Raw genomic sequence first — 21,496 nt, forward strand, 5'->3', positions numbered from 1 at the left:
CCAACAGAGATCAAGTTTTCTATCAAGAGCAGCAAGTTCTGTGGCCAGTTGCCCTCCGCTAAATCTATCTTGCCTCATGTTCCTTAGAGTTCAGATTTATGGCCTAGAATGCAGGAGCACCTCAATGAATGTTGACTATCAGATGGGCGCATAGGAAGAGAATGAATTGGCAATATAACCTGCCCATTAGCTCTTGCATAATGAAGGGTCTCTCAGTGTTTTCCTTTTATAAATCCATATTTTAAGAAGTAATAGTTCACTCTGGGTTGGCGCTTGGCCTAAATCATCTCAACCTCGAAGTGAGTAGGTTTGTTTTAAATGCCAAGGTGCATCTGTGTCACAAAGTGACACTTATGGCTTGGAGGTAGTTCAAACCTTACTTGTTGATGTTCACCTCTGCCAAATGGGTTGTGAATTAAAATGGGCTGGAAACTCCATAAGGGGGCTCCAAATATTGAATTAGCCTCTCAAGAGAAAATAGCCATGCGTATTGTGGTGAAGTGGAGAACAGTTATTTAAACAGTGGGCCCAAAATGGAGGAATGATCAGAAAAATAATTTCATCTGTCAATGGTATTGATTAGTATCTTTCTTATCTTATTCCCATTGTTCTGATTTGCTAAAATCTGTGGAGAGACAGACTGGGGAAAGCAGTAGAGGATAATGTACTAAGAGATGAGGGAAAAAACAAAAGCCAAATATTCCTCATTTTGGAGGAAATTAGCCTCCAAATAACTTCCCCTCCCCCTTGCATTCCAGTTCCTTACAACATAATCAAATCCAGGAAATCAAAGAAGACACCTTTCAGGGACTAACTTCCCTACGCATCCTGTAAGTACATATATTTTTACTTACTTATTTTTAACTATATATATGTTTACTTTCTGAATACTATGGGACGTAAATTATGATTCATAACTAAATATGTGGGTTTGAAGGTAATAATCTGTCTTGTATTAATAGGCTAGATGTTCTATATCCCAAGGCAAAGCTAACCGTGATCTATACCAGGGGTAGGCAACCTATGGCACGCATGCTGAAGGCAGCACACGAGCTGATTTTCAGTGGCACTCACACTGCCCGGGTTCTGGCCACCGGTCTGGGGGTCTCTACATTTTAATTTAATTTTAAATGAAGTTTCTTGAACATTTTAAAAACCTTATGTACTTTACATACAATAATAGTTTAGTTATATATTATAGACTTATAGAAAGAGACCTTCTAAATATGTTAATATGTATTACTGGCACTCAAAACCTTAAATTAGAGTGAATAAATGAAGATTTGGCACACCACTTCTGAAAGGCTGCCGACCCCTGATCTATACGATAGTTACTGTTTTTATTAGGCACCAGTTTTACTCTTTTTCCGTACTTAATATTTATATATATTAATATAAATACATTGTGAGAAAATATGTATTTTGCATACCAAGTTTGGTAAAAAGGGGTTCTTGTCATTTTTATAATTAAGTTAACTATTTTTACCTGAAGTAAATTGCAAAAAGCAGTATAAGTAAAGTAGGGCAAATGTCATTCTCCCAGCCCTAAAGTAGTAAACATGAACACAGTTGCCAACTTTTCATGCAGTAAATAAGCACTCTGACTTTCACAATAAGCCAAAAATCAAACTAATCCCATTTCAAAACAAGGCCAAAACAAGCCAATTCCTAAGAACCCCAACACTCTGTGACTAGATCCCCCCTATTGTGTAGTTGGGGACTGTGGTGGGCCCGCTGTGCACCCCTGACTCTCTCTCTCTTCCCCCCCCCTTGCCCCTTTGGCCCCTGCTTACTGGGAGCCGATCAAAAAAAAAAAGAAGCAACAAGCTGCTACAAGCCAAACAAACTACAAGCCAAAAACTAGCCCAATTTCTGCGTTTTTTCCCCACAGGTTTGGCATGCCTGCTTTTAAATGGACAAATAGTAAGGAGTTTGAGAGCAATAGAGGTTAAATTTCTTGGGAGATTTTTCTGGCTGCGCACTGTCGTGTTAATGTTTTTGCTGGAGCACTACTATATGTGTTTTACTTGATGGTGGCAGATTTATAATATGAAACAATGTATTGGTAAACATTAGGACTTAAAATGTGGTTGATAATACGAAAGTGTTCATTACTTATTGAGGAGCTAATAAAAGGGAGTTATGAGATCCCAGAAATTCACAGCTGCTATTAAGTAAATAATAGCAGCAGTTAGTCACTACGGTGTAAGGCCTCCGGGCTTGATCCTGCATGTGAAAACTCGCTGCTCTCTCCATCTTATTTATATTACAGTAACACTCCAAAGCTCTAGTCAGAGTCCCATTGTGTTGTACAGATATAAAATAAGACCTGTTCTTGTCCCAGAGAGCTTATGTTCTCACCTCTCTGCAGATGCCCAGCACTTAGCAGGATTAAGCCCATGTATACATGATTCTATATGGAAAATGTCATGGAGATACCAAAATATTGTTAAACCATGCAGATTACTTGACTTTCCTGTCAGAGGTATAATGTGATTGCCACTTACCGAGCTCCCAAACAATGGTTATTCTGACATTTCAGTTAAATTGCTAACTAAATGGCATTTTTTATTAATTGCAGTGATCTCAGTCGAAACTTGATCCAGCAGGTTCACAAGGAGGCATTTACTACACTTGGTGCTATAACTAATCTGTAAGTAGGCCATTTTGTGCAATAAACCAGCACCTCCAGCACTAAATTGCTGAAATGGTAAAATTTTCTCACTCAAAACTGATGTGTGTTTGCTTTTTTTTAATAATTTTTCATCCCTAGAGATCCCCAAACTACACACACACAGCAATGAAATGAGGCACTCCTCTCTCTTGTGTGGAGGACAGAAGACATGCTGCTTGATGGGGGTTTTGGAGGACAGAATGTTAGCCAACAAACACTAGAGCAGATCCCTACTGATAGGAAACATGCCATGGGATCTTCAGACTTACTGTGTGTAACAATTTTAATATTCACCTTTCAGAGACTTAAGTTTCAATGAGCTGACTTCATTTCCAACTGAAGGACTGAATGGACTAAACCAGCTTAAACTTGCAGGCAACTCTGAGCTGAAAGAAGCATTGGCAGCAAAGGACTTTGTGAAGCTCCGGTATGTTAGTAGAAAAAACTACAGATTGTTCAGATGAACATTTAAAATAGCATTTAGATGAATAAACAACGTGACACAAGTCAAGTCAACTCAGTTAAGGTCACTGTGTTCCTGTTAACTAAACTCACTTGTACTGGATTTTTGTAATAAGTCCAGGGGGATCTTGACCATTCTTGTTCCATAAGGCTGCTCTCACCTGTTCTTTTTGGAATCCTTGACACCCTTCCACCCAACCCCTTCTATCTGAATTGGAGTAGTGGTATGGATGGAGTTCTGGATACCTGTGAAGACCCATTTGCCAGTGACTGAGCATGTCCTCTTCCTAGAGTCTGGAAAATGGGAGCTGGCTTATAATTCCACCACCCCAACCCTTTATACAAATGCTGGGTATTCTGTGAGGCCCAGCACAATAACAACAGTAGGCATTTAGGGCCTGATCCAAAAGCTTGTTGAAATCAATGGAAACACTCTCATTGACTTTGGTGGGCTTTGGATCAGACCGTTATGTAGCTTTTCTTATTTTCAGAGACTGATAGAAACATAATTCTTATGTCCCCTATGAAACAGGTAAGAATTGTTTTAGATGGGGAAACTGAGGCAAAGACAGTTACTTGCCCAAGACCAGAGGAAAGAGTCAGATGTCTAGGATTCAATCCCAGGAGTTCGTGATATTCAGTCATGTGTTAACAAGAGACTCAGCTTTTTTTATCCAGAAGCTGAGAACTACTGTAGCATGGCATTCACTATTCTGACACTCCTCCAACATGAGCATATAAATAGTGTCCAGGCACAATACAGTTCTTGTAGGATTTCAATTATAGCCTTGACTCAGAATGACATTGGTTTTGTGAGATTTTGTTGTAAGGGTAATTAGAAGTACACCCGTCTCAAAATACTGTATACCTATGTACATTGCTTAATATTGATTAGCACAGGGGCATTCTAGACTGGTAAGAGTTACCATATTTTGACATGAACCTGGCAAAATTCCACGTTCCAGATGCAGGAATTACCAGAGTGGTGAGGAAATGCCACAGTTTGAGTACTGAGACCATGCTTCAGAAATCAAAGTGCAACCTACCTGACTAATCTTGTGGTGGTTCTTTGAATATGCACCACTTTTCTAAATCTCTTCAGTGCCCCAATTGCTATAAGTGTGGATTATTGTACTATTTCCCCCCCACCCCGCCCCATCTTCCACCTTAATTTTCTTTTATCTTGAAAGAAAAATAACTTCCAATGTTAGCAATATAATCTGTTCCATATAGATTGAGAAGAGGCAAAACAGTTGGATTCTTTGTTAGCAATCAGGTTGGCTACATCATGTTACCTGAAAAATTCAGATAAAGCTGCATGAGGCCACTGCTTTTGCACAGATTTTTATGGTAACCAATTAGTGCTGAACTGTATGTGTGACCAGCCCCTCCCATCCTTTTTTGCACTGATTTTTTAGCATGTCCTATTGCTGGCAGAAAGGAAGGTGCATACCAGGAAATCCTGACTTACTCTGTGAAGGATTTAATGTAAACAGAATGAACAATGAAGATGACAGATGCATGCTTAATAATGTGGTCATCTGGGAATTAACTTACTTGCACAACAGAGTTACTCTCCAGCCAGCTTGATTAGTTTTCATTTCTATGTATACAAGTGATAACATGAATACTAGTAACAACTTGCTTTGCATAAGACAGAGTTGAGCCAAACCCAGAGGAATGTTTCTTTACCTTCACCGCAGACTGAGGGCTTGGATGAAATGGAATCCTGATCCAAACCACCTCTGTTTTAGTTTTGCTTTTGCAAAAATCAAGAACTCCCTTTTTTTGCCCATCTCTAGTCAGTTTTATTATCCTAAAGTGTAAGCTCTTCAGAAACTCTCATAACTGATTCTAGTTTGAAGTTGGTCTTTATTAATGTATGTGTCAAAAAGAAGCTGCTCTTGAACAGCTTTAGCTTTGAGGCATGCCACTTTTAAAAATTAAGAATATAGATGCTGCCAGCTAATATTGTTCATTGTTTTGCCTGTATTTCAGGTCTCTGTCTGTTCCATATGCCTACCAGTGCTGTGCATTTTGGGGTTGTGACTCTTATTTGAACTCTAACATGGAAGATTCCAGCCACCACGATCAGAGTGTGTTGATAGATCATGATAGAGGTGAGTGCTCCATTGTACTAGGCGTTCCGCTGCATTGCAGAAGTTAGGCCAGACCAGGCAGATAATTTTGTTCTCCAACAAACAGATGTAGAAACTCATTTAAAGACTTATTATATGAGCACCCGCTACAAAATAGTTGGTTCTATGTGATCCAATTCCTATTTCCAAAGGGATGAGTCTGCTTGGCTAACACAGGCTTTTCCCTGTTTCAGTTAGAAAATATTTTTTTCTACTTCCATTGTATTAAATTGGCAGGGTCAGTTATCTTGCTATTCACTTGCTTCCCAGAGCACACTCTAAGAAATATCCTGCTGGTCTCAGCATCTCCATCTCCCTTTAGAGACAGGGTCCGAACTGTGAGTGTTCAATCCCTTGTTTCAAGTTTCCAAGTTCTCCTCTTGATATGGTCTGGGGCAGACCCGGCTTAAAGCAATAGTCTCAACCTTTCTTACTCCTGGGACCCAAAGTCCATCTGAATTTCTTTTCCAGGAGCCAGCCAGATCCCACAATTCTTTGTGGGCACTAAGGATTGCAGCATGGCAAGAACCCATGCCTGTATGTTGTAGTAGGGAGTGCTGAGTGTGGAGGGCAAAGAGAGGAGAGAGATTGCTGGTGGGGTGCATCTCCTAACTCTTTCCCCCACATAGCATTCATCTCAGGGGCCCAGTAGTATTGTACAGGGAAGGGGATAAAAGAGGGGAGAAACAAGATGTAATGGGATTACTGCAGGAGTGGAGCAACAACAGGACGAAGGGAGTAAGTGGCCTTTTCCTTCCCTTCCTTTCTTGAACTCCTGTTGAGTCCTAGCATCCAACGGATTTGTCGTGGGGATTATGATGGCAGAGGGTGGAATATATATATATATATATATATATATATAAATAGCATTCAGCATATATAATCCCCAGAGAATGGAGTTAATTGCTTCAGATTTAATGATTTAAAAATACTTGGATGCTCAATTAGGTGGTTTAAAAAAAATAGTATCTGGTTAAAAATATTTGAAAAAAATCAAACTCCTACTACTTCGGGAATAAAATTCCTGCCTTTACTCAGCTACAGCAGATGCAGATGTTCCAAACGCTGATGAGAATGAAGAACTGGGTCAGACAATTATTCATTGTACACCCACAACAGGTAATTAAAACAACCACTTTAGTTATATTCTGAACTTTTAGCCTTTCATTGTGCGTTAGGTGTCTACTGAATTATGTCTCTAATTCCTCATGGTCCCCATGTATACACAATCCTGCAGTGTTTGGGTGAAACTCCCACTGATGTCAGTGGTATCTTTGGATAAGTAAATACCACAGGACTTGGCCCAATTTAGCACTGTAGTAGAGAGCCAGGCTGGAACAAGTCCAGGTGTGATTCCCAAGCTCAGTGCACAGAGTCTTAGCCTTTACATTTAGAGTTGACAGTATGTATTGTCCTTTAATGCTTTGGACCAACTCTCCACATTAGCAGAGAATCCGAACTGCTCCAACTATAAAGGGTTGCAGTGCTTGTGGAGTTGCCGAAATTCTCTGATATTACAAAGGAACACCACAGACAGCTTCCATTGCTACTCTTCCTGCCCACCTATCTTCTTCTCCGTTGCAGCTACTCCTTCCTTGCCAGGTCACCCAAAAGGCTCAGACATACTACTAAAGCCACTGCCCACTACAGACCTGCTGAGAACCATTGCACTTTGTTCCAGCCAGCTAATATGGCTCCTGCCATGTACCTGCCATCTTCCCGTTCCCCTCCCATCCCCCCTTGCACAGAGACATACTGCCAAGGCAATTGCCACAGGATGGAGAGAGGCCTGCACCTATTTTATCTCTGCCTCTCATGGCAATATTCTGAATCCATTATTCAGATTCACCAGACTGGCTTTTGCCTTTTGTGCCAGCTTCTGTTTTCATATGTGGAATGTTGGAGAGATTTCCTGGGTCACAGGAAAAGCAGTTTATGATTATAGGGAAAAATTTGTCATTGGTGTAACTGCACTGAACTCAGCAGTTACATTGAGAATGAATTTAACCTATGCTGCTTTGTGCTTGTTTGCTTTTAGATTGTTAGGTTGCTCACAGGAATTCTAATTCATGTGCTATAGTCTAAGGTTTACAGCTTTTAGCGCTCTCATTTTGCACATGCTGGTGATGCTTCAACTCTTTAAGGAGCTAAGCACAACTACTTGTTTTTTAAGCTTACTGCCTACCTCAACTCTCCCCCCCCCACACACACACACACTCATAATCTCTTCCCAGTCCAAGATGTCGCTCTGTTCTTGAGTAGGACACCTGCCCTCTGTGTAAATACAGAATCACTGCTCAGATGCCAGGTCCACTCCTCATTTTGTCTAGTTGCAGAGAATAGATTGCCAGTCACTTAACTAATGGGGCCAGCAATTGGAAGCATCAAAACTCCTCCCTCTCCACCTTACCCATGTACTTGCACTGAGAATGGGGAAAGGAAGACTTTTCCTGGGGGAACAAAAAGCATGAGGTGGCAGAGGCAATAGATGAAGGTGGTTGAAGGCTGAGGGGGATTTTTTCTATCTGAGTGGAAGAGATAGCCACTAGCATATACCACAGCTGTTAGAAAATTATTTGCAAATTTGTCTTGGGAATATTGAATTCCCTTTCCATCAACACTATTTGTTCCCTTTTTCTTTTCCTAAATAGTATACAGTTTTTGCCTTAAAGTAGTATTCTGATTAACATTAGTATGTTCATATGATATGAAAAAATATTGTTTGAAAATAATTATTCAGTGAGGAATCTACTACTTGGGAATGCCTGCAAGAAAGGGAAATTTGTCAGCTGTTTTGGTTGGTCTATTTTCTAATGATCCAACTGTACCATTATGTAAACTGATTTCCCTCAATGCAGAAGAACATGTTGATTTTTGTCTTGGCTATAAACTAGAGTCAAGATTAAATTGTACTGGGTTCTGAAACAGAGTTCAAAAAGGCAATTAAGATCTTGAGGGATTTTTGCACTGACCTTTGATTGTTTTCCACAATAACTGTTTCACTTAGAGTTTGGGGAAGACTGTACCTACTGTGTGGTCTTGGGGCTATTTGTGGCCCTTGATGCTCTAAATTGGGGTTATCATGTGCTGGCTGGATCAGCCTCCAGGAGCTTTTCGCCAGCTCAAGATGGTAGCACCTTCTGCTCGTGCCCCTTCTTGCCCTAAATGGCTCCCTGCACCCAAGGGCCACTGGCACGTGGCATAGAGCTGGGGCCACCTGAGATTCCCCATATGCAAGAGGGATTGCCACTTACGATGTTTAGTGTAAGTGCTTGGGACACAGCAAGGGCCAAGGCCCATCACATTGGTAAACAAAGTTTTTGAGAGAGCAGCAAAGAGTCCTGTGGCACCTTATAGACTAACAGATGTATTGGAGCATGAGTTTTCGTGGGTGAATACCCACTTCGTTTGATGCATGTGCAAAGTTTTGGAGGACTCCGAGAGTATTACTTTGCATATATAGGTAAATAAATAAATACAGAGAGAGAGAGCACACACATCTTATTGACTTTCAAAATGCACTAGATACATTCATTAAATAACCTTCATGACATCCATGTGATCTCCTATAGGAGTTCATGTGGAGGGGATTTGAGGGAGTGTGGGAGCAATGATGCTGCTTAAGCTCAATCTCTTTCCTTGTGACAGATTTATGGTTTAAGTTGATTTACCTCTCATTTCTTCATCTCCATGGCAAAAAATGTAGAGTATAATTTTCTTCTGTGACTTCCCCAAAGTAACCCAGTGTGTCACTGGCAGGACTGGGAACAGAAAACTTGTGGTGAAATCCTGCCCCTGTTTAAGTAAATAAATTGAGTTTGTTGGCTTTTTACAAAAGTGTTTCCTTGTAACTTTTTTTTTTTTTTTTTTTTTTTTTTAAAGAAGAAACATTGACAACATAAAGTAACCCAGAGCTTTTCCAAAGGGAGTGTTTGTGAATTGCATATTACAGGAACTTCAGGGTTTTTTTGTTTGTTTGTTTGTTTGTTTTAAAGGAGTGGGGCAAATTTTTCAGGATAGATTTGAACAGCAAAGTGTTTCTATTTCTTTGTACCAGTGTGTTTATAAAAAGTATGGATGTAAAAATAAAAATTATTTAGGTGACCCTAATAAAAGCTCTGTTGAGTTGCAGAAAGACAATTAGGGTTTAATTATTTATTTTGTTTACACGGACTATTCCTGAGTGACCATTCTTCCTAGTAATTATCTCTTCAGGCTTAATTAATTCGTAAATAGCTTCAGCGGCACAGTTTACTCTCAACTGACCTATTTAGTAGTTCAGATGAGTGCTGCTGTTCCAGAAATAATGAGTTCTGTGCTTGTAATAGTGCTTAATTATGTAAGATTTTCAGTGATATTTTATTTTTCTTAATTCCTTGTCCTTTTTGTTGTGTTTCTTCTAGGTGCTTTTAAGCCCTGTGAATATTTACTGGGAAGCTGGATGATTCGACTTACTGTCTGGTTTATTTTTCTGGTTGCCTTGTTCTTCAACCTGCTTGTCATGTTAACGATATTTGTATCTTGTACTCCATTGTCTTCCTCCAAACTGTTTATAGGCCTGATTTCTGTCTCTAATTTATTTATGGGAATCTATACTGGTATATTAACTTTCCTGGATGCAGTCTCTTGGGGAAGATTTGCTGAATTTGGCATATGGTGGGAGACTGGCAGTGGTTGTAAAGTTGCTGGGTTTCTTGCAGTCTTTTCATCAGAAAGTGCCATTTTTTTCCTGATGTTGGCAGCTGTTGAACGAAGCTTCTCCGCAAAACAGATAATTAAAAATGGGAAAAGCAATCATCTAAAACAATTCCAAATTGCTGCAATTTTTGCTTTCCTGTGTGCTATGGTAGCTGGATGCTTACCACTTTTCCATAAAGGGGAGTATTCAGCCTCACCACTCTGCTTGCCCTTCCCCACCGGAGAAACACCTTCACTAGGGTTTACAGTAACTTTAGTGCTCCTAAACTCATTAGCATTTTTGCTAATGGCTATTATCTATACTAAACTTTACTGCAACTTGGAAAAAGAGGACCTCTCAGAAAACACACAATCCAGCATGATTAAGCATGTCGCTTGGCTAATCTTCACCAATTGCATCTTTTTCTGTCCTGTTGCATTTTTCTCATTTGCACCACTGATCACTGCAATCTCCATCAGCCCTGAAATAATGAAGTCTGTTACTCTAATATTTTTCCCATTACCTGCTTGTCTGAATCCAGTCCTATACGTTTTTTTCAACCCAATGTTCAAGGAAGACTGGAAATTACTTAGACGGTATATCACCAAAAAAAATGGAGCAGTGGCAATTGCTGTCAATACTCAAGGTGGCTGTGTGACACAGGATTTCTACTATGACTGTGGCATGTATTCACATTTGCAGGGTAACCTTACCATGTGTGAATGTTGTGAATCACTTCTTTTATCCAAACCTGTACCATGCAAACACTTAATAAAATCACACAGTTGTCCTACACTGGCAGTGGTGCCTTGCCAACGGCCAGATGGGTATTGGTCAGACTGTGGCACACAGTCTGCTCATTCTGATTATGCAGATGAGGATGACTCTTTTGTGTCGGACAGTTCAGACCAAGTGCAGGCCTGTGGTCGCGCATGTTTCTATCAAAGCAGAGGATTCCCTTTGGTTCGTTATGGCTACAATATACCAAGAATTAAAGACTGAAAGGCTTTGCTGTAAGCTGTTCTCATAAGGAAGAAGTACAATGTTTCGTAGACCATACCTGTTCTGACCTTTCAACCAGGAAGCACTTTTGTAATCATTGTGTGGTGTCACTTGTAAAGAAGGGAAGTGGGCAGTAAGTTTCTTGAGCCATACATTTGAGGGAGGGAAAAGTTGCCAACTGTAAATAATGGGTAAACCAAAACTTGTAACCCAATATTTTTATTCTTTCCAAGCAATACTGGTTTCTTTTATACAGTTTTTATGTGCTAAAAGTCTGTTTCCATGTTGAACTCCAATTGTATTTTGCTTCTACTGTTGTGTGAGGCAAGTTCTGTCAAGTTTTCTGGTTAAGCACAATATAAGGGACAGCTGTTAATATTAAGAAATTATTTTTAAATGTGATTTTCTATAATTAAGAAAAAATTGTTGCTAGCTTTGTATAGTATTTTCAGCATTAATCTCAGGATGACTTACTGCAGGGCCAAAAGAAGGGACTACGTCTCCCATACAGAACTGTGAGAGCAATATAGGTATAACATTTTTGTTTTTTATATTTCAAACTAAGATTTGATCTTAATAAGAACTATTTTTTATTTAAAAAAATCTTTTATCCCTCAAGATCTGCAGACTGTATGAAATAAGAATATGAACAGTTGTCGGGAGTGGTAGAACTGAATATGGTTTTCAGTGGAGACACACTGCTTTAGGTGAAAACCATAGTACCATTCTTCAGTATTATGTAAGGTCATACTACCAGAAGGAATTACCGTGGGCTAGACAGCGTATATCGTCAGTACTGTCTGTGTGTGAGGTCAGCATGCTTATTTAGAAAGACAGAGAGAAGCTAAAATATTTTGCAGCCCTATTCACTGTTAGTAATAGTGCTTATACACACAATGATGTCTCTGAGCATCTTGAGACTTTACCAAAAGGGGTGGCAATGAAAAGCAGTTTTGCAATATAGAAACTTCTGCATCTCTGCCAATTATTTCTCTCCAAGTAAAGTACAATGTGGTGAGATGGACTAATTTTCATGTAAATTGGTGAATTAATTTAAAAATTTTTCTTAAGCATCTAAGACCCAAATATCACTTAATTACCATCAATTATCCTTTAATCTGTACTTAGTTTGAAGTTTGATCAACATAAAGTTATGAATGCATGATCAAAGTACACCTCTACCCCGATATAACACGAATTCGGATATAACGCGGTAAAGCAGTGCTCCAAGGGGGCAGGGCTGCACACTCCGGCAGATCAAAGCAAGTTCGATATAACGCGGTTTCACCTATAACGCAGTAAGATTTTTTTTGGCTTCCGAGGACGGCATTATATCGGGGTAGAGGTGTAATTATATAAGTTTCTTGAACAATATGCTGAATCAATAGCAAATCCACTGCCATACCAGTTACTCTGGAAATGTTCTTGTTAAGATTTAAGCTAGATTGCTATTTTGAGAATTAAACTGTACATACTGTGCATATAATGAATTTTTATCTTTGTATTGTAAATTATTTGATAGAACACATGATGGGAAATATGGCTTCAGTTCATTTTGTTAATTAAAGCTACCTCCTAAACTATAGTGGCTGCCAGTAATTGTGGTTTATATACTTTTTGCATTGTAAATAGACATGGTTGTACATTGTCACTGTAATAAAACAGAATCCTTGTATATCAAATCATGTAGTTTGTACAAAATATTGGGAGGGTTTCATTTACTGTATGCTGTAATTTTTGTAAGCCAAACTATTCAAGTAAAAACAAACAAAAAACAGAAAAGAAAATCATCCCAGAGTTTTAGCTTTCTTATAGTTATATTACTCATAAATATTTCATCTTAAGTTGGCATGGAGTGTCTCACTAAAAGCAAATAGTGTACATGAATATTGCTAAAAATCACACTTCTTAAAAAATGCATAAGATATTGGAAAAGATCCAGATGCACAAAATCAGCATGGGAAATTATGCTCATAAATATGCTGTCAGATACAGTGTATTACCTATGGTTGGAGTTTTGGAAAGAGATGTGCCAACAGAATAACAGAGTTGCCAGTTTAAATGTGAATTTATGAACTAAACTTAATGCTGTAGACTTGCAGCATCCGGAGAAGCGTTTGGCTTTTTACAAAGCACTCTTCATTGTGAAGTATAGAATTTAAACCCAAAGGTACCTGTACATTTTTAGTATGACTTGGAAGATCATCCAGATGCTAAATATTTATTTTTTAAAACCCATCATTTCATTGCCAAGATGCAGGTTTTTTGAGCCACTATTATATGAGAATGCACAATCTGTTTAACATTCCTTCTGTTGGCAATGTAGCAGCAGTTAAATAACTGTTTGACGTATATGTAGCTACTTTCAGCTCTATTTGAAAAGAGGAAAATAAGTTTCAAATGGAAAAATACAATCAGGGAAAGATATCAGAGGGGTAGCCGTGTTAGTCTGAATCTGTAAAAAGCAACAGAGGGTCCTGTGGCACTTACTTACTGATTTATACCTGCCTCTGGAGATTTCCATTACTTGCATCTGAAGAAGTGAGGTTCTTACCCACGAAAGATTATGCTCCCAATACTTCTGTTAGTCTAGAAGGTGCCACAGGACCCTCTGTTGCTTTTTAATCAGGGAAAGAAAAACTATCAAGCTTCCAATCAATTGGTTCTCAATTTTTTGTACTGGTGACCCCTTTCACATAGCAAGCCCCTAAGTGTGACTCCCCGCCCCCTAAATTAAAAACACTTTTTATATATTTAACACCATTATAAATGCTGGAGGCAAAGCAAGGTTTGGGGTGGAGACAGACAGCTCATGACCCCCCATGTAATAACTTTGTGACCCCCTGAGGGGTCCCAACCCCCAATTTGAGAACCCCTGCCTTAGGGTATAGAGCAACAAAATGTTTTTTTAAAAAATCAGACTTTATTAAATATTGATACCTTTCTTTAAAGTGTTACTAAAATAGTCAGATACTGTTAGGATGACCAGATAGCAAGTGTGAAAAATTGGGACAGGGGGTGGGGAATAATAGGAGCCTATATAGGAAAAAGCCCCAAATATCAGGACTGTCCCTATAAAATTGGGACATCTGGTCACCCTAGATACTGTTAAGTTGATACGTTCGTTTTAAACCCTGGAAAATATTGGCTTGTAATGTGCTTGTTAATTGTGACTGTGACTTAATGGATGCTTTTTAATTGTATTCCTCCCAGTTTCTTCCAAAGCTAGCCAACATGAAATAGGTTCTTTCTACCATCAGAGAGAGCTAGAAGGGGGGGAGGAGAAATACAAGCAATAATCCCCTGAAGTCACTCCCTTGAGAAAGAGGGCTGCAAAACTGGGGCCCAACTCCACCAACACAAGATAAAGGTGGCAGGTGTGGGCTTGCACAGGAGAACTTGGAGAAATCCAGTTAAACGGTAGGAAAGGCCTTTCAACAATGTCCTATGCCTCATAAGTTAGTTGAAGTAGTAATGCTCAATGCTAGAACAACCACAGGGTAGGTACAGGAAAAACCACCAACAGAGAATACAGCTGTCTGCATCCACCCCCCAAAAGTGGCATCTTGTGGCTCCCCTACTCCCCATAATGATATGAAGAGGGGAATATAATGATACATGGGTGTCTGACATAGTTCTAGTGAGTAACTTACTTTTTTCAGTCAAGTAAAAATTACTTACAGAATTAATGTTCCTGAAGGTTTCTCCTGATAACAATAGCTTCCTGACTGCAGTTTTGAACTTAAAGTAATTGAAATCCTAGAAAATTAAACCCTTCTTGGTTACTGCAAGAAACAGAACAAACAGATCACCTGATTTTCTAACCCTGTTACTTTGAGAGAGACTTAAAACCATCCTCACAGCAAAGATAAGGATGAGTTTTTTTTCTAAATCCTGCCAAATACGAGCACTGGAGAGAAGCCCCACAAAGAAAATGGAACCTAGCCTGCCAGAAAGAACTCACCCGATATGCAAGATGCAGGAAACCAATTGAGCTGGGTCATCTATCCATCACATTCTATAGGTGTAGTGACACTACGAGAACCTTGGCTATTTTTCTTGTCTCCTGCCGGTGGGGGGTACCTTTGTTTAGACTGTCATAGGAGGATACTGAAGAAAGAAACTGCTAAATCTTTTATGTAATAAGGTCTCCACTTAGAAATAAGTTTTTATGTTCACTTTTTAGTTAGTTTTATTTGTTTTAAAAATAAATTTATTAAAAGGCAAAAAAAAAAAAAAAGGCATTCCCATTTTGGGTGCTTACTGAAATCAGTTACTTCAAATATTTTGGCAGTTTGCTGTTGTGCATGAGTGATCACCTGGAGTTTAAAATCTGTAATCGGGGGTCCAGACTTTATGCAGATATTCCTTTAAGTTTTACACGAGTAATGCCTGCAAGCCCATGCTTTTCTAAGAACATTTAAAATATTAACATAGATCAAAGACAAAAATGGGTTTTTGTATTATGCTTTTAAAAAAAAATAATCTCAAACACTAATTTAACCTGCAGAATTCAATCTGTCGTGTACAAATGTTGTTTTCTGATGTAGGGCCATTTTTGCAGTTTAAGTGATATACATTTTCATACATAAGTCTCAAGTTGTCAATTACATCCCTTAAATTTTCAGTTCTAGCTGCACCCTTCCAGCTGAATCTCCTGTGTGTTTAATTTTGTAATTATAAATACTTTTATCAAAATCATACACATCCTTTTATGTCTAACTTCTCTCACTTCTTTTGACTTTATTGAACAGTTTTTTACCAGCCTTTTGTTCTAATTTGCAGGCTAATACTTTTTAATTAACCAAAATATGTATAGTTTTCTTCAGAAGCTTATCCATATCTCAAATACCATACTCTCAATTTAATTATATTTTTTTAATTGTCTAGGTGCTTTGATCTCTTACTGCTAGCTTCCAAGTTTCAATTTTTTTATTTTTTTTTTTTTTTGGCTGGAGGTTTTTTTATATACAGTAGAATCTTGTTAATTTCCACTAAAGACTGGGACACCTGTTGCTAATGACTGAATTTTATAAAATTAATTGAGTGAATGAAAAAAATTGAAAAGAGAGGATATTGCATCATATTGTTTTTTGTAAATTGTAGAGGCATTCATACACCATAACGACTTAGATGTGGACAAGTTTGTTTTAATGTATTAAAGGTATTTTATATGAAATGAGATGTAATAGATTTTGTAAATGAAATATACTGCTGCATTTACTATAAAATCTTTGTTTTGAGTTGGGGATAGAGTAGACTATCTTGCTTCTGGGTAGATAAGAAGAGTTCTACTATATCAAAATATGATGTTTCATTGCCAAGCCACAAGGCACTACCTGCATTTTCCTCTGAAATGCTCAATCTAACCATATGATCTGTTCTAAAAAAATGAACCATATTGTTAATTGGAGATTTTACTCCAATTAGATGATCATTCAAGTGAAGACTTGTTGCAACGGGAAAAAAGGGCCACACGGTTGACTGATTGATAGTGACCTCTAAATAATGTTAAAAACAATGAGACAAATTTGGCATGAGCATACAGACTGAGGGTACATCTACGTTGTAATAAAAGACCTGGGGCATGGCCACAGCTGGGGGTCAGCCAACTTGGGCTCAGACTGTGCAGCTAAAAATTTCAGCATAGACATTGGGGCTCGGGCTGGAGCCCACAAGGGGGATGGCTCTCAGAGCCAGGATGCAGCCTAGGCCTGAACGTCTACATTGCAACTTTTAGCCCTGCAGCCCAAGTACAAGTCAATTGACTTGGGCTCTGAGACTCTGTGCCATGGATTTTTTTTTTACTGCAGATGAAATCCTGACCCACTGAAGTCAATGGGAGTCTTGCCATTGATTTCATGGGACCAGGATTTCACTCTGAATATTCCATACAGATTCCTTCAGAATTTTCCCACAGAAGAAAGAAATTCTCCCCATCTTTAGGCTACTCCCATTGCAATGGAAAGAAGTTTTAAATATATCAGTGTGGAAAAATGAGGAATGCTAAAACACACTATAATTAAGGTCCCCAAAATTCCACAGCCTCTGGAAAAATATGACCAAAAAGAACTAAAAGCAGCCAATACATCTTCACAAAGGTAGACACTTGCAGAGTGGGCCTATCAGAGCCTGGTCTGCTCGGGTGATGGGTATGAGGCCAGGTGTTTCTCCCTGGCTCAAAGGACTGCTGTTCCTCCCTTTGTTGGGAAACTCTGCAGATTTAAAGACCAAATACTAAATCTGTAGATTTGTCTGAGGGTGGTGAAAATTAACAGATTAGACAGCATAATGTTACACCAAAATATATGGACAGTCAAAAAATGGAATATATGGGATTTAAAATTTTTAGATGTGGTATTGAGAAGATTTAGAAGAAGATTTTCAAGATTTAGATATACTTCCTGGTATTGAGAATCTATTGAAAACCATATAAAATGTGAATTTAATGTTTCCTTTTATCAGATACAGCTAAGAATAAATTGTCTACATTATTTTAACTTGATGCTGCTTTTAGTGAAATATGATGAACTATGATACCTTTTCCCTCCATTTTTGTTAACTTGCATGATAATTCAGAAACAAGATTCTGGTTAATTAGGAAATCTGTATATTTCTAGATTCTTCACATCAGACAGATCCACAGAAAGAAAATATGAATGCTATAATGTCAGAGTCTTGAAATGGTATACAGATAGCATGGTTTTTTTAATCTGCAAAATTGCAAGTTTAAATAAGGATTAATACATAACTCAGCCAAAAATTTTTTTTAGTCTAAATTGACTACTTCTGCTGTGTGTAAATCATCATGATCTAGGAATGAGATTAATGCCTACTTATCATATTTTTAATTTTTTATGCTATTAAGAGAATAAGAAAGGATTTATTTTTATAACAATTTAATGTCTTTATTATCATTCCAAGTGTCAAAATGGTAATAAATGCTGTTATTCATAAATATTTTAGTTGCCTGTTTATTTCCCCTTTCTTCCCTTATTCACAGGAAAGTTTTTTTTCTTAATTGTTATTTTGTGTACGATTATTTAGTAGCATATATTTTCTAGTATCTAATAAGGACTTACACCTAGAAAAACTGAGAAACTTTCAGTAGTTGTAATTAAAAATGTGTAGATATTAAAAAATAAGCAATAGAAAAGATATGTAAGTAATAAGCAGCCTGATCTTATAGGGTTTGAGTCAAAGTCCACTAGTCAACAAAAAGACATAACATAATCACATCGCCAAAAGAGACGTCTCCGTAGTGAATGCCTCCTGGAACAGGGGTTTAGGGTATGTCTGTATCACAGATGCAACAGCGGCACAGCAACAGCGCTGTAGTGCCTGAGTGTAGATACTTGATACAGCAACAGAGAAGGGTTTTTCCATCATTGTAGTTAAACCATGCCTTCGGGAGGCAGTAGCTAGGTTGACAGAAGAATTCTAGCGGTGTCTGTACTGGGACTTAGGTCAACTTACCTGTGTCTCTCAGGATGTGAATTTTTCACACACCCAAGTGATGTACCAAGGTTGGACATGAGTTTTAGATGAAGATCAGGCCTTAAATTATCATTACAGCTACATTTCAATGATTATTTTGTAAATTTCATAGAGCTACAGGCCAGAAGGAACCATTAGATAATCTAGTCTGGCCACCTTTTATATTACAGGCCATTAAATTTCACCAAATATTTCTATATTGAGCCCAATGACTTTAGGTAGACTAAAGCATTTCAGACCTCAGGAGTCTAAACTGTTGTGTGCCATAGGCAGAAAACAGGAGAGACCAAGGTGCCACCAATACCTGAGGCCCCTGCAATGGCAGGGAATAGATAAGGGAAAATGTCTGGATGATCTTAGCATGTGATCCTCACTGCATACTGCTGCAGCAGACAGTGAAAAAAACCCTAAGGCCCTAGCCAATCTGACTTGGAGGCAAATTCCTTCACAATCCCAAATTGGGCAACCAATTTGATCCTGAATGTCTGAGCAAGACATATCAGCCAAGCTTCTAAAAAAAGAGAATTCTCCCCACCATTTCAGACCAGTGGCCCACACTGCCCAATATCCCATCTCCAGCTGTGGCAAATCTCTGATGCTTCAGAGGAAGGTGAAAAAACACCAAAGCACAATCCACAATACATCCAGTCAATTTTGCTTTGGGGGGAAAAGATTCTTTCCTGATCCCTGCAGAATGCTGGCTTTAGCCCTGAAACCTGAGATTTAATTACAGCTCTGCATTAAGACAATAGCTGTAAGTTTTATGAGCAAATTGAGGGAAAAGCCCTTAAGACCCACCTAGCAGGATCAACAACCTACAAGGGGTGCCAGGACCAGGTAAGAGTGCAGTATCACACCCTGCCCACCGGAGACACTCACAAGAGGTGAATTGTCCCCTGTCACAAGGACACTTCAAAGGGGTTTGGGGAATGGGGTGTACCTATATTGTTAACCTGCAAGGCAAACTAAGGACTGGCAGAGTCCAAAGGAGATGTAACACGACAGAAAATTCACCTTGTTAGTAAATTTTGGGGGAAAGAGCTGAAACCGATTCAGTTGGAGGTGGAAATGTGGAAAGGAGTAATATTGAAAAAACTATGTCTGATGGTTGGTAGCAGAAAGGGCCATTGGCATATTTTCCTGCATATATAGAGGCATTTACCTCATGGAGTAGAGAGATAACAATCACTCTCAATACAGCTTTGGTGTGATCTAATCTAAAAATATTACACTTAATTCTTGGCACATCAATACAGTAAACATATTGACAAACTGAAGAGTTCACAGAAGAGCAACAAGGAAGAACTGATTTATGAGGAAAGATTAAAGTGCTATATATGTATAGCGTGACTAAGAGACAATTATGCTGAAACGTAAGTGCCCAACCCTGTCTCAGTGGAGTACCTGGGAATACAACTGGACCCTAATTTTATGAATATTTAATGGGTAAAAACATTACGAGAAGAAATTATTTAAGGTAGTCCAAAGGGAGTATAGCTAGTAGTAAAGGGATGTAATTAAGAAAGGGAAAATAAAACCTGCATATTAGGAAAAATAATTCTTGAGAATTAGATCTGCTAGAGTGCGAAATAGTCTCCTAAGGGAAGTGGTGGAAGTGTGTGACATATTTAAAACTAAATTACATAAATCACTAGAAAATACATTATATAGAACAATCTTGCATTGACAGGGGGACAGGCTGGATGACCAAAAATTGCATAAACTCTTGTTTCTTTGAAAAATATATTTTAACAATAAAGATGAAATGGAGGGCAACCCTAGTTTAATATTCCCCTTGTGACGTTCTGAATGTTGTGGTATCCTACCAATGCCAAGAAGTCGCATTTACTGACATTCTGTTACCGTTGTGTTCAAGTTGAAATACACTGGGGCCCAATCCTACAGTCCTTGTGCAGGAAATATGTCTCAGTGTATTGCAGGATCAAACCAGATCGTGAAACTCTGCCCCCACCCATAATGAGTATCTTGGAACAAATCATGGAGCTGTGCTGATTTACACTAGCTGAAGATTCTGGCTCTTTTGTATCACCAGTGGACTAAATGGACTGCAAAGAATTCCATTATCCTGCAACTGTTACTCAGTTTCCAATTCTCTGGTAAGCACATGGCAGAGCAGTGTTAATGCAGAAATATGTCTAAAGAAATTGGTAAGGAATTACTTGATTTTTTTCCTGCACCACCTCTTTCATTTTGAGATCAAATGACACTAGAACGGGATATGAACATTTAAAAGAGAGATTAAACAGTTCAGGTTCCACAGATCCACACGTGGAGGGGGTGCTCTGTGCCCAGCTCTGCTGATACCAACGTGGAATGGAGATGAGTTGCCTCTGAGGTAACTTGGGCCCCCTTGGAGATTTCTGTGCCTGGCAGTGATGGGAATCTTCAGGCAGGAAGGGCTTTTGGTTTAAGAATCGGGTTTAAGAGATTTCACAACTGCCCCAAAATCTCAAAATTTTTAATGGTGATGTGGGTTGAAAGTCCAAATGCATTGCAACCTGGAACTATCATTGAAATAGACTAAAGAAACAAGAGAGAAGGGTTGTGTCCAGATAGGCCCAAAGGGGACAGTTTTCATTATAGTCTAGATTCTTTTTGAGAAAGCTGTGGTTTTATTCTGATATAAAAATGTATTTGACATGCAATTATTTTTCCAAAGGGAAAACTAAGCATAATGATGGGGTGACTCAAGAGGAAAATCTCTAGCTTTACAATTGCCAATTGTAGGTAGTCATGAGACTGCATGGTAGAGGGAGTAAATCCGGGCAGCATAACTCCCGTATCTTTGTCAAACTCCAATTTTGATAATTACTTTTTCTAAATTCTCCCTATTTCAGATTAATACCATCTTTGGCCCAAATCCTGCAAACTTTTATGCACATACTTTAGAATGGAACTACATGTGAAGTAAGCTTTTGCAAGATCAGGTTATTTGTTATTAAAAGCTGTTTGCTTCTAAGTGGCTGTAGCATTGCAGTCCAGATTTGGCTGCATTTCAGTGGTGCATAAAGTGGTTTGTACAAA

General features: G+C 38.6%; 1 protein-coding gene across 1 annotated transcript in view; it reads left to right on the forward strand.

Annotated features, from left to right (window-relative positions):
• Nucleotides 1-12,744, forward strand: part of LGR4 (leucine rich repeat containing G protein-coupled receptor 4) — a 131,353-nt gene extending 118,609 nt beyond the window's left edge. Inside the window, exons 13-18 of the mRNA XM_054025762.1 lie at nucleotides 759-830; nucleotides 2,582-2,653; nucleotides 2,976-3,101; nucleotides 5,135-5,256; nucleotides 6,313-6,393; nucleotides 9,678-12,744. Of these exons, the coding sequence (XP_053881737.1) occupies nucleotides 759-830; nucleotides 2,582-2,653; nucleotides 2,976-3,101; nucleotides 5,135-5,256; nucleotides 6,313-6,393; nucleotides 9,678-10,954 (1,750 nt within the window). The 3' untranslated portion in view covers nucleotides 10,955-12,744. The remainder of the gene's footprint in view (nucleotides 1-758; nucleotides 831-2,581; nucleotides 2,654-2,975; nucleotides 3,102-5,134; nucleotides 5,257-6,312; nucleotides 6,394-9,677) is intronic.
• Nucleotides 12,745-21,496: the final 8,752 nt, after the last annotated feature.

This window comes from Malaclemys terrapin, chromosome 4, assembly GCF_027887155.1.
Source record: "Malaclemys terrapin pileata isolate rMalTer1 chromosome 4, rMalTer1.hap1, whole genome shotgun sequence".
NCBI lineage: Eukaryota > Metazoa > Chordata > Testudines > Emydidae > Malaclemys > Malaclemys terrapin.